This window comes from Pinus tabuliformis, chromosome Q (genome assembly GCF_031772625.1).
Source record: "Pinus tabuliformis cultivar Carrire ecotype Pingquan chromosome Q, CPIR1, whole genome shotgun sequence".
Classification (NCBI taxonomy): domain Eukaryota; kingdom Viridiplantae; phylum Streptophyta; class Pinopsida; order Pinales; family Pinaceae; genus Pinus; species Pinus tabuliformis.
The window spans coordinates 51,205,375-51,220,592 of record NC_142296.1 but is presented as its reverse complement, the minus strand read 5'-3'; the positions used below and the strand labels follow the sequence as shown (position 1 = coordinate 51,220,592).

The following is a 15,218-nucleotide window of genomic DNA, read 5'->3' as shown; positions in this document are numbered from 1 at the left end:
GTACCCGGAAGTGCTCTTACGGTCCACCACATTGCCTGCCCAATCAACATCAGTATATCCAAGTAGTCTCACATCTCCGGCAGTGTATCTTAATCCATGAGAGATTGTGTCCTGAAGACATCTCAGAAGATTCCTGGCATCAATCCAGTGAGGCTCAACCAAATATGAGCTCACAATGCTAACTGCAAAACATATGTTCGGACGGAGGTTCACTAAGAACATCAATGCGAATGAGTTTTTGAAACTCATAGGCATTTCCCAAGTCTGGTCCGACATCACTACCATATAACTTCTAAAAGTTAAGATCCTCGAGGTAGTCACAGGCTTGCAGTCCATCATACCGAATCTTTCCAATATATTTACCACATATTTTCCTTGAGATAGGAAAATTTCTCTTGGCTTCTGCCACACTTCAAGTCCTTGGTCCTTCATTTCAAATTCAGAAGCCATCTCCCTCTTACATTTGTGAATGAGAGGGTTTGCACCTGATAGAAAGAGGTCATCCACATACAACACCAGTATGAGAGGCTTGTCATCTTCAACCTTAAAGTAAAGGTTAGGATCGGCTTCACTCCTAGTGAATCCCAGCTTCATCAAGTAGCTATCGATCCTCTCATACCATGCTCAGGGAGCTTGCTTCAGCCCATAGAGAGCTTTCTTCAACCTGCATACATGAGATTTTCGATCATAAATCTCAAATCCTTCGGGTTGCTCCACGTAGACCTCTTCTTTGATCGAGCCATGCAAGAACGCAGTCTTGACATCCATCTGATATAGGTTCCATCCTTGTGAAGCGGCAAGGGCTATGATCGAGCGGATGGTCGTATATCTGGCAACAGGTGCAAATATCATAGTCTATACCTCCCTTCTGGGATAAACCACGAGCAACAAAATGAACCTTATACTTTTCCATACTTCCATTTGCTGCATGCTTTATCTTGTAAAGCCATTTGGAAGTAACAACAGTCTTGTCCTGGGGTCTGGGAACTACTTCCCAAACATCATTCTTTATGATAGACTCATATTCTTCGGTCATAGCATCCTTCCATACTTGATGCTTGACGGCATCTGAGAATGACGAAGGCTCATTTTGTATGATCGTGCTCATGATGGTCAGGTATCCTTGATACCTATTAGGTTTCTTACTTTCACGAAAGGTTCCTCGGGGTGCAGCATGTCCTTCAGCATCATCAAGTAACCCCTTAAGCCATGAAGGCCTCTTCCTAGAAGAGGAAGGCTCATATGGAGGAGGATCAATCGGATCCATGGGTTCTTCTACATCAGGCATTGATTCATCATACTTTTCTTTTGGTTCCCAGGTGTCGGCTTCTTGAGAGCTCCTCAAAGTCGGAAGATTGATCACCTTGCTGAGAGCCATATCTTCGTCAAAGGTGACATCATGACTAATTATGACTTCCCTTTGACCGGCTACATAGATTCTATAGCCTTTAGTATTTTCACCATAGCCCACGAAAATTCCCTTCTTTCCAGATGCTCCCAATTTATTTCTTTTCTCTTTTAGCACATGAAAGTATACAGGGCTTCCAAAAATTTTAAAATGAGAAACATCAGGTTTCTTACCAGTGAATTTTTCTTCAGGAGTCTTGGAACCCAATGCTTGATGAGGGCATCGATTTTGTACATATACGGCAGTGTTTGCAGCTTCAGCCCATAGAAACTTAGGAATACTTTGATCATGTAGCATGGCCCAGACAGCTTCCATAATCGTGTAGTTCTTCCTTCCTACCACACCATTCTGCTCAAGAGTATATGGTGTAGTAGTCTCCCTCTTGATGCCAGCCTCTTTACAAAAATCATGGAACTCATTAGATTCATATTCAGTCCCATTGTCAGTTCTTAAGATCTTGATCTTCTTTTCGGTTTGATTCTCGATTAGGGCTTTGAAGTGTCAGAACCAAGGGAACACTTCATCCTTCTTTTTCAATAAGTATATCCAGGTCTTTCGAGAATGGTCATCTGTAAAAGTGAGATAATATGTGTATCCTCCCAAGGAGTTCACAGGCATCATACCTGATATGTCTGAGTGAACTAGTTGTAATATATCGGAGGTCTTGCTTTGACTTGAAGGGAATGGTCCCCTTTTGAGCTTTCCTTCGGCACATCCCGGACATACACCTTCTTTCTCTACTTGGAATTCAGGCATCCCTGTTACCATCTGTCTTACATCGGGTAGAGCTTTGTAATGAAGGTGGGCAAACCTCCGATGCCAAAGTTCGAACTGAAGCGTTGTGTCACAAGACATGACACCTAGCGGACTTCCACCGACTTGATATAAAGAATCAACTCGAAACCCAAGAGTGGAGCATCTTTAAAATTATTTTTCCATATGCGTACCTTACCATCGCTGAAGGTTACCTTATAGCCTTTTTCTTCCATTGCCGAGATGGATACCAGGTTCTTTTTGAGGTCAGGTGCATTTAATACATCCTGGACTTTCTAGCCTTCTTGAATGGTTGTCCTCTTCCTCGATCTCCAGCTCTGCTCTTACCTTTGCTGTTGAATTTGTCATTCCTTTGATTTGCCATCAGAGGGATTTTGCTCATCGTCCTGGTGTGAGTCCTTTCTTCTCTTTGCATGAGAAAAAAAGGCAGTAGGAGGACCTTTAGGCAAGGGCATTTCCTGCTCTTCTACCCTTGTTTGTTCTTGAATGCATCTAGCCATTAATTCCTAGAAACTAGGAATTACATTATTGTTCAGAAGAGTAGTCCTGAACACATACCATTCAGATGGTAATCCTCCGAGAGTTATGAGTGCCATTTCTCTGTCAGTAATGGTTTCCCCAATAGATAGGAGATCGTTCTTGATCTCGGTGATTCTTAAGAAGTATGCTTGCATACTTTCATCTTTACCCTTCTTGATTTCCCTCAACTTATTTCTAAAAAACAAAACTTGATTTGCATCATTAACTTTAAATAAACTCACCAGTCTGTCGTAGATTTCCTTGGAGGTGTCTAGATCAGAGATGTAGGCCACCAAGCACTTGTCGATAGAGTCCCAGATGATCTTCTTTGTTTTGATTTCTCCATTTTTCCATTTGTTCCAGGCAGCAGCAGATGCATTTGATGAAGGCTCAACAATATTGCTTCTTACATGGTCCAACACTCCTTGATCTTGAAGGGTTAGATCGATAGACATCTTCCATCCGTGATAGTCAGCTTTCTCACGAAGCTTGTCTTCGACAGGAAAGAGTGTTGAGGACCCCATAGTTCTTTTAGGATAGCCTTGCCAATCTTCTCTTCAATGATTGCTCTTGCTCTTGCTCGGGCTTTGTCTTCACCTCAGCTCTGATACCATGTTAAATTATGGTATGTTCTATGCTTATAACAGCTTACTTCTTTTTCTTATTATATTCCACCGATTAGCAATCACATGTGCATAAAGTAAAGTGCAGATAGAACATTAAACGATCGATAGAAAACAAGCCAAGACAAGAGACACAAGATGTGGCGGCTAGCCAGGGACAAACCCCACAATGTGTGGGGAAACCCTTTGATCAAATCTTCTTTTATCTTCAATAATTCAGCAGAGAGAAATAGTACAATAAATCTGATTCATATCAGCAATAGCAAACCCTAGATCAGTAGCATCAGCATTAGCAGCTTCATTATCAAACTAGGGCAGACCATATCTCACAAACCGACAGTCGGATTGACTTCATTCCACCACCAAAAGTTTCGGCTTCCAGAGGAGGTTCAGATGAACCTACAGCGCAGTTCAGATGAGGAGATCTTCTAGGCCACGCAAGTCAATCTTTACTTCTGCAGTTGCAGCTTCAGTTTCAGCAGTTTCCGGCTTCAAACTAGGGCAGTCGATATCTTGCAAACCGTTTGTCAGATTGACTTCATTCCACCACCAAAAGTTGCGGCTTTCAAAGGAGGTTCAGATGAACCTACAACGCAGTTCCAAAGAGGAGATCTTCTAGGCCACCCAAGTCAATCTTTACTTCTGCAGTTGCAACTTCAAATTCAATAGCTTCCGGCTTCACATGTGTGAGAGAGAGAGACCCATTTCAGCGCAGTAGAGAAGAGACTCATATCTGCGCAGTAGAGAGAGAGAGATGTGATGAGATGAGTGAGTTCAAATGAGGAAAAGTCCTCTTATATTTATACACAACGTTGGTGGGTGAATAGATGCGACTGTTGGGCTTCTGAGCCTACATGAGTTGTAGGTCGGCTTGATAATAACTCCATAATCAAAATAAATTCATATCTCCATGAATACTTATCGGAATCGGATGATCTTTATATCAATCCTACACTTCTCGACGAGAGGAATCTAATAAAAATATTATCAGCCATGAATAAGATGACCCACATGAAGTTTTGCCCTGGTTGCCAATTTTAACAGTCCCTCTGCTCAGGATACTTTGGACAAATACTTCCCAATCTTTTGAGACAACATTCAAGTCTGTCCTCACCATAAGCTTCTGATCTGGTGTCGCTCCTATAGCAATCAATTGGTCTCGGATCTCATTCAGTCCTCCAAGGAAGGTGTCAATCGATTGACCCTTCTTCATCTGATACGACCTCATCTGGTTCTCAAGCAGCATTCTTCTCTGCACAGAAGTATGCTGGTACAGCTTCTTGAGAGCCTCCCACATCTCAAATGTCGTTTCCTTCTCGGCTATATGTGGTACCACATGATCCTTGACCCCGTCAAGGATAATGCACTTGGCCCTCGCCATCGCTTCCTCGTACCTGTCATTATCATTGGGGTCGACTGGGATAACTATTACCTTCAAGGCGAAGTTCTTGACACGATTCCTGTCAAGCACTGATAAGATTTTGGCCTTCCAGACTGCGAAGTTCGATGCTCCGTCCAGTCTATCCTGGTCTCTTACCCCGTGTAGTGCCATGATGCTCCTCTACTTCCCTCCTGGAAGTTCTTTGTTCGACTCCTCTGAGTCTCTACTTCCCGTCTGGAAGTTCTCTTCTAGACTCCCTCTGAGTCCTGATTTCCCTCTTAGAAATCCTTCTGCCACTTGTTGAGATGCCCCCTACTCTGATCGACTTGTGCAACTGCACTTCTGATCCGAGATCCTCGGCTAAAAACCCTTGGTAACAACTCCTCTGGCCCTGCTCTGTCAGATATTGCTCTGACTACAGTACCTCACTAGCTCCATTCTGTAATATTTCTACAGCCTTCTAGACCCCAGCAACTGCCTCTTTGTGAACTGTGTCAGCCCCTCTCTGCCTCACGCTAGCCCTGGGATGCCCTGCGTTAGCCCTCTGGCCCTTTGCGTCAGCAACACTGGGCTCTCTGGGGCTATGCGCAGCTCCCGGCTTCCTCTGCGTGGCTCTGGCTGGCTCAGTATCACACTTCTTGGCTTCTGTGCTGCTAGAAATAGCTTCTGTCACCTCAAGACAGCTGTTTTCTACTGCTATTGCTCCACTCGGCTGATGTCTCTTAGTCCTCCTGTGATCTACAATCATGCTCTGATACCATGTTGAAGTTTCTAAGTTTATTTAGTTAGAAACCCTTCATGCACTTTTTCTTATTTATTCCTACCTACTTGTTTTTTTTCTTTAACAAGTTATTTACAAAGTAGATACTGAAAATAAAGACTAGTGCATGCTCGACACATTACAGATCAGCAACTAAAAGAAACAAGAACAAACACACCACATGACACCATTATTTTTGGACTAATGTCCCCGGAAAAACCCAATGTGGGAAAACCGATGCAGCTATCTGAGGGTTTTCTTATTAAGCAATATCATAGTACAATCTAGGTGTCGAAACTGGCCTACCTAACAGAGAATTTCCTTAGCAGTAATACCTCTCAGTTTCTAACAAATCTACTTGCTGAGACCTCGGATAATCCTTTCGGCAGCTACTCAGCACCAATCTACCCAATAAACCCCAGCGTCTGCCCAATCTGGACTGTGTTAGCCTCTCCTAGCCCAGCATTGGCCCTGTGTCAGCTCTCTGAGCCTTTGCGTCAGCTACGCTGGTCCCTCTGGTGCTCTGCGCAACACTTAGCTGCCTCTGTGTGGCCCTGCGTGAGCACTGGCTGCTCCTGCATCTCTCTCTCTGGCTGCTTTGCTGCTATCCCGGCACTATCTCTGCCTCTTTGTCTCTCTGTACTCAATGCCCCTCAGTTTCTCTCCCGATCACTGATTCTATCTCTCTTAGCAAACCCCGCTCTAGAAAATAGAATGACTGATCACTCTGGTGTATTCTCCAAGTGACCCTCAAGCCTCCTCTTATACTTTTCCTGTTGACATCTCAACGGCCGAGATTAAGTCCCTAATCAACCGCTAAGATTAGATCTGGCTTTATCCATGTCTTTCGGACCATTCTAATACAGATTCATATTAATACACATTAATATTTTATTTTCCCTAAGTTTAGACTTAGGGACTCCATTAAAAATATTAATTTATTTTAATATCTCCTGATCTGTTTAGAATCTGCCCAAACTATTTCTGGGTATTGGAGATCTCATGTGCCCCAAACTCCACCAAATTTCGTGGCTAGAGCACATCCGATGCTACCCCAAATCAACAACAGGATACGAGACGATACATGATGGTACAACAGTAGCACAGGGTATCCAGTGGTGTACATGGATAGGCTGCAGGGTACAGTGCCAGGTTGAGGAGTATAGGGATACCCGGTGGTATGCAATGGCATATGGTGCTGCACAACAAGGTCTTGGAGGGTTGCCTCCAAGGATACTTATGGACAGACACACTGGGAATTCGTTTGGATGTAGTTCATCCAAGATCGACGGGGACGCAGATGAGCGATACTTGATGGTATCCATGGGGACTCACACGCTTGTCCCTCTTATACATCACTTACATGCACAAAAGATTTGGTTGTTGTCCTTTGATAGTCTGGGCGCAAGCAACGGGGCATAGGGAGCTCACCCGAGATATTGGAATGACACACAACGCACTAGGGGATAGACTTCTTTGCAGTGGAATTGGGTCGATGCATGAGTTGACAGCCACAGGTTGGGGGATGAGATGATCATCTGCAGGGGTGGCATATTGTTCATCAGTGAACCTACGCCTCGAGAGCTAGCCATGAGGGAGACATGTGTCTCTCTTTCCACAGGGCATGTCAGGACCATGCATGAACAAAGGATACTGTGTATGGCTAAGGAAGCTTTCTAGTATGTGTCCGACCTCCAGACATTGTATTGGCACATTATCGAGAGGGCGGATGGCAGACTCAGTGGTGATGGTTGGCAAGAGCAGGACGGGTCCGCATACACTGAGTCGATTGCAAGTATTAGATACCCATCTATTGGCTTCCTTTAGGGGTAGTTATTTGGCACGTGGCTTCCAACAGTCATCAGTACTACGCAGTGGCAGGCACTGGGCAGTTTAGCATGCATCAGATTAGTTCATGATATATGGTATCGATATGTTGGTTGCATGTAGGAAAGAGGAACGAGGAATAGACGGATTCCAATGGTTGTTAGATCTATGCCGCATCAAGTCTGGCTAGGGGATACAGGGATTTAGTTGGTTGACATGCCACTCCATCTCGTGAGGAGTAGGACCATATCAAAGGGTGATCTAGCTCACTTTGGGGTTGACACATGGGGGATCATTGAGGCCTCCATTGTTTGGTGAGGAAGGCTTCTTTAGTTGCAACTCAGGATTGAGACTAGTGATGGGTGGGTAGATATTGACATCATAGAGACATCTGGGCAGGATGAGTTTGGCCTTCATCGATATTTCGCCTCTAGGTTTCAGGGGAGGAGGCTGCAGTGTGCACACGATGGGTAGCCTATTCGAGTCAGAGTGGCGCAGTGACAACATGGTGGTGCTTTTCTGAGACGAGCATGGGACCTGAGCATCGCAGTACTAGACAACTCAACGACCTTTAGGGATGAGCTGGCTGCTATAGGGGGAGATCACTCAGATTTTCCATTGGGCTTCAGTGACTCGCTGATGGCATGGGGGACTTCATTAGCATGGCAGGTTGGTCAACAAGAGGATATCAGGAGGAGCTCATGCAGGAGAGACTTCATCCCCATAGGGATTGGGCTATATCTTCAAGAGTTTACTCTTGGTGTGCATGAGGTGGACTACTTGCTAGGCCAACTCCATGGAGAGTTGGACAGGGTCCTACATTATCATGATGCTCCACTTATTGATATTATGCAGGGGGATTCTATAGCTTACACTTGGTTGGAAGGTGAGTGGAGCAAGGGGTGCTTCACATTGATCAAGATGCCTTGGGATCCTGGTATTGAGAGATTCCTTCATGATCAGACAGTGCAGATATTGAGGCTGAATTAGTGGCACATTTGGGACTTCGGTATTACTGGTGATGATAGTGGTGATTAGCAGGCAGAGGGGATGCTTTCTTTCGACATTGCTGGAGGACAAGCAATTTTTGGCGGGGGGCACTGTAATATCCCCAATTTTGTGAGCATGGGAATTTTGCCTAATTTTGGTGATATTAAGTAAAGGGGGAAAATATTATTTTGGAGAAAGGTGACAAGTATTATTTTATTGGAGATTGGCGGCAAATTATTATTTTATTAAAATGGAGGCAAAATTCACTTAGTGGAAAATGGCCCCCACCAATAAAATAATAATTAAAAAAGGAGTCTAGAAGCATGGGGAGAAATTATAAAAGGAGGATGGACTCATTTGCTAATCATCTTTTGACTATTACATTTCACCTTTCATCTTCTCTTGGGGTTGTTTAGCACAAGAAGAAAAGTGTTGTTTAGCACCAAGAATTCCAAGTGGAATTCCACCTCTACCTTCGGTGAACTTCGAGTGTCACCCTAGGGGAGTAAGGAGGAGTCCATCTTAGGGCTTCTCTAGGAGCTACATTGCATACTATTTCCAGCTGGAGCGTGCTTCTCTTAGGGCGTAGAAGGAAATTCGAAGGAGCTGAGAGAAGCTAGCAGAGAGTGGAGTTTTGGCCAGAGAATTTGCAGAGAATTATCCATAAGGAGGACGAGTTTTTCCTTGGGGATTTGCAGGGCTGAGAGTGTTGCATTTTGGAGGACCAAATTTATCTATTCCAGGGCCTGTGCAGGGGTTTACTGGCAACTTCTGTGCACTTGCAGAGATACAAAATTTGGGGAGTATTCAAGCTGGGATCTGCTTGGTGATTGAGGGGAGAAATTTGCAGGAGTTAGGGAGAATTTCTTGGAGGGAGATTTGGACCAAATTCAGTAGCATCTAAACTATAGGGCATTTTTTGGCCAAATTGAGCAATTTACACTTGTTGGTGGTCACTGGGGGTTGGTGGATTCAACGCACACCGCAAACCCTTTCTTCGTTTTTGTGGGTCTAGTGAGAGAAGGCTAGGATTGATTTTACAGAATTTTCTAAGCACTTCTGAGGGCAAAATTCCTAGCGCCATTCAGCAGTTAGCAACATAAATTGTTGGAGGGCATAATTTACTCTAGGACCATTTCCACCACTTGGGTCTGTGGGATATTTCTAGGATTTGTTGGATCTGGTGTGGAGAGCGTACATTTAATTTTGCAAAATTTTTGGAGTAGATTTGAAGGCCAAAATATCAATTCATCTACAGCAGCAGTGCAAATAATTTTCTGGGCTAGCGTAGAATCATGGTGGGGAGCTCATCTGACATTTGGGCAGCTTGATCATCACTTGGGTTTGGATTTTCTTACTGTAGCAAGTTCAGGTTCCTCTTTCATACTCATTTGTACTCTATTTGCTTGAAAATAAATAAAATGGCTCAGAGTTTGGGTGCATTTTCTCGTGTTGTGATTTCCTGCGTATGTGTTGAATTTCCTAGTTGTTGTCATAGTGCATGTTTCCGTTATTCACATAATATTTTCGGTAGGAATATTACACATCATTTTTATGGCATTTGGAATATGCTTTATAATATCAAGTGCATTAATACAATGTGCTTTATAAATATCCAAACAACTTGAAACTCCATCAATTCACTATAATGCTCTGCCCTATTCTGAAATTTCATTGGTTTTGTGTCAAGTAGATTTTTGGATCAAATTAAGAAAATGAATCATAAATTGTTATACATTAAAAAATGATTCTTGATTATTGACTAACCTAGTGAATCAACAAATGACTTTAAATATCAAAAATCATCAATTTTTGCATAATTATTTATAAGATACAATCAGGATGACATATGTCTCCACAATGAGTATTTATGCAGATGGACGCAAATTATTGTGGCTTTCAATTTTATTTCCTGTATAATATAAAAATTCAGAAATGGGGATGAAGCATGTACCTGGTTATTTTCTACTTGCAAGAGAAGAGCATAAGCCAAAATAACTTCCTTGAACTGCACGTTGAAAGTGAGATAAATACAACATAGCAGAGATTAACATTGATAACAGTAGTTGACAGTAATTTCTATTTTCAGTTTCAAAATTCACATCTAGTGCATGGATTAGATCAAGAGAAAAGAAGCATTCTACTTACTTGCTGTTGTTCAGAGGCATCCACAAGAAAATGAATTGTCCCAAAACCACTAGCTAAAGTTTTCTCATACAATGTCCTGTTAACAAGAAGCTATAGAAACAAATCATCGAAGACTGTATAGGATAATTATTTGTAATACAATACATTTGTCATGTAACTGAAAGCAATGTCTTCAATGATCATATAGCAAGAACAAATTTCTAGGGCTGCCATTGATTTGGAAAAGAAGCATTGAAGTTGAAATCGAGTGTTTCTGTCTGTTCAAAATATAATTGGGAAGCAAAACTCAAATATTCAAACTGAACAAAGCTTTTGTCCTTAGTCATGACATTTGTGAAAATATTATTAAAAAAAAGAGTTCTTGTGATGACCAAAATGATTATGATATTGATACATATCTGGAGATTACATACATGTATAGGCATGAGCCTAGATGTAAGGATATAGGCCCACACGCAAATGCAAGTAGTTGTTTAAAATTATCTATTGTTTGGCTATTATGATTAAGTGTGATTAAGCAAGAATGAGGCTTTGGCTTTCTTTTATAGCAGCTTGATCCAATCTAAAGAGGCCTTCTTCAAGTGATAGCAAGGACCACTGACTTCTAGTCTCCCATATTTTAATCCCGAAGGGCACCCCACAAAAAGAGTCACTTCAATTCCAAATGCAGTAGAAGTCTTTCTATATGAGAGATTGGAGTACTTTGCAACTCCCAAGATGAAATAGTTTGGCTAGCAACATCATATCCCCTCCTGTAACCTGAAGCCTACCAATAAAGATAGGTGTTACCTTCTTACAAGCTTCCCAAATTTTCTTGAGAATAAAAGGAACCTGAAATCTTGAAATTTGTTGGAGTGCCAAACATAACATATATTTAAAAAGGATCATGTGACCTTGCAATATGCTTGCCATGTTGTATTATGAATCTGAGAAGTCACTTCCAAGGATTGTCACCAAAAAGGCCACAAAGAACCCATATTTCTAAGTTCTAACAAAATGGCACCTTAAAAGCTAATGTATGTTTCTAACAAAATAGCACCTTAAATGTTAAGGTCAATCAAGCCTATTACCCCTTCTAGCAGGGGTACCCCAAAGGAAATTTTTCATTTTCACTTGCATTTGGATAAGCAGGGCAGTTTGGTGGCATGGCGTAACCCTTCTTGATGGACAGGTTGCATCTGATTTTTAGTACTTGCATGTTTCCAAAGGAATTCACATTGTTCAAGGCAATTCATGTATTCCAAGGCATTGGTCACACCTTCCAATGCAGTAGGGAACTATTTATGAACAGTGGGACATCTCCTTAGCATGCCACGTGGAACGGTATGAAGTCCTCTCCTCATTGGTCACTTGTGAGCTGATTTTTTACTTGATATAGGTGACCAGCCTGCACTTGGAAAGATTATAACAGTCGTGGGGGTGCCTTGATGCCTTGGAAGGGTTATTTGAATGATGTGTCACTCACTTGGTATAGCTTGGATGTTGTGGACATGGTTTGAAATTTGAATGTCATAACTTGAAAAATTAAATGAGCTGGATTGAAGGTCAACACATTGGTACTTGGACATCAATATAGCTGTTGGGTGGTTTTAAGGTTTATTCTTGACCTAAAAAGTCACTTAATTGGTGAAACCTTTACCCAAGGCATGAACATGGGCCCTCTTTTGGGACATCATCGGAGGCATTGGACCATTGTATCACATGATTTATGGAGTTGTTATCATGATGCTCCCCCTCCAACCTTTCACGAGATCATTGCACTAAAAAGGAAGGGCTTTGGAGACTTGTTGAGTTGGGAATGTTACCCAACAATAGTGGGTAGCCCTTGTTACCACAAAATCTAGTAGGCCTTGGAGAGGGATACCCTACAAGACAAGAGCTAGGAAAAGTGCTAACAAAGGGGTAGAGGCTCAATATCACCTCAACCAAAACCCCCTGCTCTTTACAGACTTTCACTAATGGGAGGAGTCCAGGTAGGATGGAGATCACTTAAAATAGATATGTTAGGTATAAGGCACACAATGATCAAACTAGACCTCATTCAAGAGAGAGGCTCAATAATGGCTCAAGGAAGCAAAATGTTCTCTAAGAAAATCCCTAGACATCAAGGTTCAAGACCCAGGGTTTTGAGGTTTTTCGATGGTGAAAGGTATTCACAAGGCCATGAACAAAGAAAAAGGGTTTCTTACAAAGATAATCAACTCTTCCAAGGCTCATGAAACCCTCAATAACGTCCTCAAGTCGAGGGAAAAGAAACTAGGGTTTCCCTCTTAGGGAAACAACTAGGGCAAGAGATTTTATGGATGAAATTTGAGTGGATGCTAACCAAAATGATAGGTCATGTAGCCAAAACCTACCTCTTGATGTTTAGACTCTCAAACCATAAAAAATCCTCCTCCCAAAAATTTCACTCCAAGCCCTATTTTTTGTCACTAGCCTTAATAGGACTAAATTTAAGGAGAGAAATTAATGGAGAAAATTTTGAGATGATCAACAAAGACTTGGACTAGTGCCTTGTCCTTTAGGCATATGGAGTCAAGGATGCTTTAGATAAGCCTAACTTGTTGCTAAGCATTTACCCACTCAATAATAAATGGAGTTTGATGAAGAGTTATAAGAATTTCTCCACTAGGAACATTCATTACATGTTATACAATTAGTAACACATGCGATTCTCAACTAGATAGCCTTTCAAATTTATTTTCAAAAATTAGGGCACAATCAAGCATAATCTAGAAACAATACTTCCATACATTAGACAAATTCAAAATGATAATCTTCAACAATAGGCACTTACAAGATAACATGTAGTGTCTCCATCCATTCACCAAAGAAATAGCTCCAAAGACAATCCAAAATAGCTCGCAAACATCAAAATGCACTCCAAGAACCTCCAATAGCCAAGAACGAACAAGTGTGAATTCTCTTATGAGGTCCAAATTCTCCAAATGATGATGATGAGAGAGTGAAATGAACTCTCTCTTATTTATACATGTCTAATGATTTCTAATTTAACCTAAAATCCCCCTTAAGTTGTAAAATGATGGGCTTGATACTAGGTGGGGTTATGAACCAACCTCATAGCCAATGTAAAACATAAGAATTAACCCCTAAAAGAGGTCGAAATTCATGCATGCATAGGCCTTTCTGGGGCATGCGCTGGGCTCCTCCAATGCCAAGGAGTGTAGAAGGCTGCAAAAATCTGGATCTAGGGGATGGCCTCTAAATCTCCATGCAAATCATCCTATGGGCCCCAATTTTTTGTTTGGGGCACAAAATGAGTCTCATGCGTTGAGAAATCCATTAGGGCAGCATTAGGGCAATTTTATTCTTTGATTTTTCTTACTTGACATTTACTTGTGATATTATATTTTTCTTCTCTTGATTATATTGGTGTTCTTTTCATCAAATAAATGCCAAAACATGAAGATCTTACAAAGTGAACACAACATGTACGCACTCAGCGAAGCCAAAACCCCTAAGTAGGTGAAAACCCGGTCAAACTCTTCCACTAGTAGATTCAAATCAAATTGACACTCCAAGACCTTTGACTCAACCTCCTCCAACCATCAAGTCAGCCTTCCAAAAGATATTCAAATTAACAAAGCAGATTTCTTCATTAGTCCAGGGTCTCAATCTTGTTCTAGATTGAAGGTTTTCGGTTCTTAGTATACTTTGGTTCTGCAACATATTATCAGACTTCGGTCTTGCAATGAATAACCAAACTATGGTCCTTCTGCAATAGACAACAAAATTTTCGGTCCTACAATAGATAACCAAACGTTCGGTCTTGTAACTCTCATGTTGTACCTATTGCACTTTCATTGATCCATCACAGACTTCTTCGCTAGGTTTCTATATTTATTTTCTTGTCTTTTCCTTCTACAGTAGAAAATATCCTTCTTTTATGTATCTCACACTCCCATCTTTCCTTGTAGCTTCAAATCGAATCTTCTTGCTAATGCTCTCAAAACAAGTCGAGTTCATTTGTTATATATAGTGGTTGGAATTTTCTCTTATGAGGCCAACATGAACAGCAGGGAAGTCGACTTGATGGAGGAGAGACAAGACACAATAAAAGTATTTTTCTTTGACACAATGAGCCCAAGAAGGGTCTTTTACATTATGACTTGGAATTTGATTTTTGACACAATCCTAGAAGCCTTCAATGGATGCTTGACCTAGAAACAAATACATAGAGCATGAAAGCCATGCTCATAAAATAAAATTTCTTTTTCTTGACAAATATAGTACATCATGACTTAAATACAATTATGAAGACCGACACTAGTTACATTCTTCAACATCATGGGTCTCCTGGTGATAGAATAGCCTAGTTTTGCTCTAATGTTGAGGGATCAAAGAATGGTGCTAGCCCTCCCATGCCTCAAGGGGTGAGACAAACCACATCTAGGCCTTGTAGCCCACCAAAAGTGGGGCACCCCTTTAGAGAGATTTCCTTTCCAGTGTATCTTCCTTCAACCGCCAACAACATCCCCTGACAGCCACCTGATAGCTTTGATGTTCTACCTTATCTCCGCAACCTGATCCAACCATCATGTCTCCTCGCTCATTTGTCTTGATCATATGTTTGAAGGTATGACTTTTCATTATGTAATTGGGTGCTTATGCTTGTTTTTCTTGGGCACGGTTGGGAATGGATTACTAGGTGACTTGGAAGGAGGAAGGGTTTTGATTGTACTCTTGTTTCCTTACCCTAACTGGGGGATTAATCCTCAATCCTAGTCCCATGGGATCTCCATTATTGGCTATTAGATTTAGGAAGGG

The 15,218-nt window shown here is 41.7% G+C and overlaps 1 protein-coding gene across 4 annotated transcripts in view; it reads right to left on the bottom strand.

The window, feature by feature from the left end:
- Positions 1–15,218, bottom strand: part of LOC149218258 (uncharacterized) — a 512,634-nt gene that overhangs the window by 118,049 nt on the left and 379,367 nt on the right. For 3 of the 4 annotated variants that reach the window (XM_089383868.1, XM_089383867.1, XM_089383869.1), the window contains 2 exons: positions 10,431–10,520; positions 10,237–10,290 (listed from right to left, as the gene is read on the bottom strand). In XM_089383868.1, the coding sequence (XP_089239994.1) occupies positions 10,237–10,290; positions 10,431–10,520 (144 nt within the window). The remainder of the gene's footprint in view (positions 1–10,236; positions 10,291–10,430; positions 10,521–15,218) is intronic. The other variant, XR_016249149.1, reaches the window with a different exon arrangement.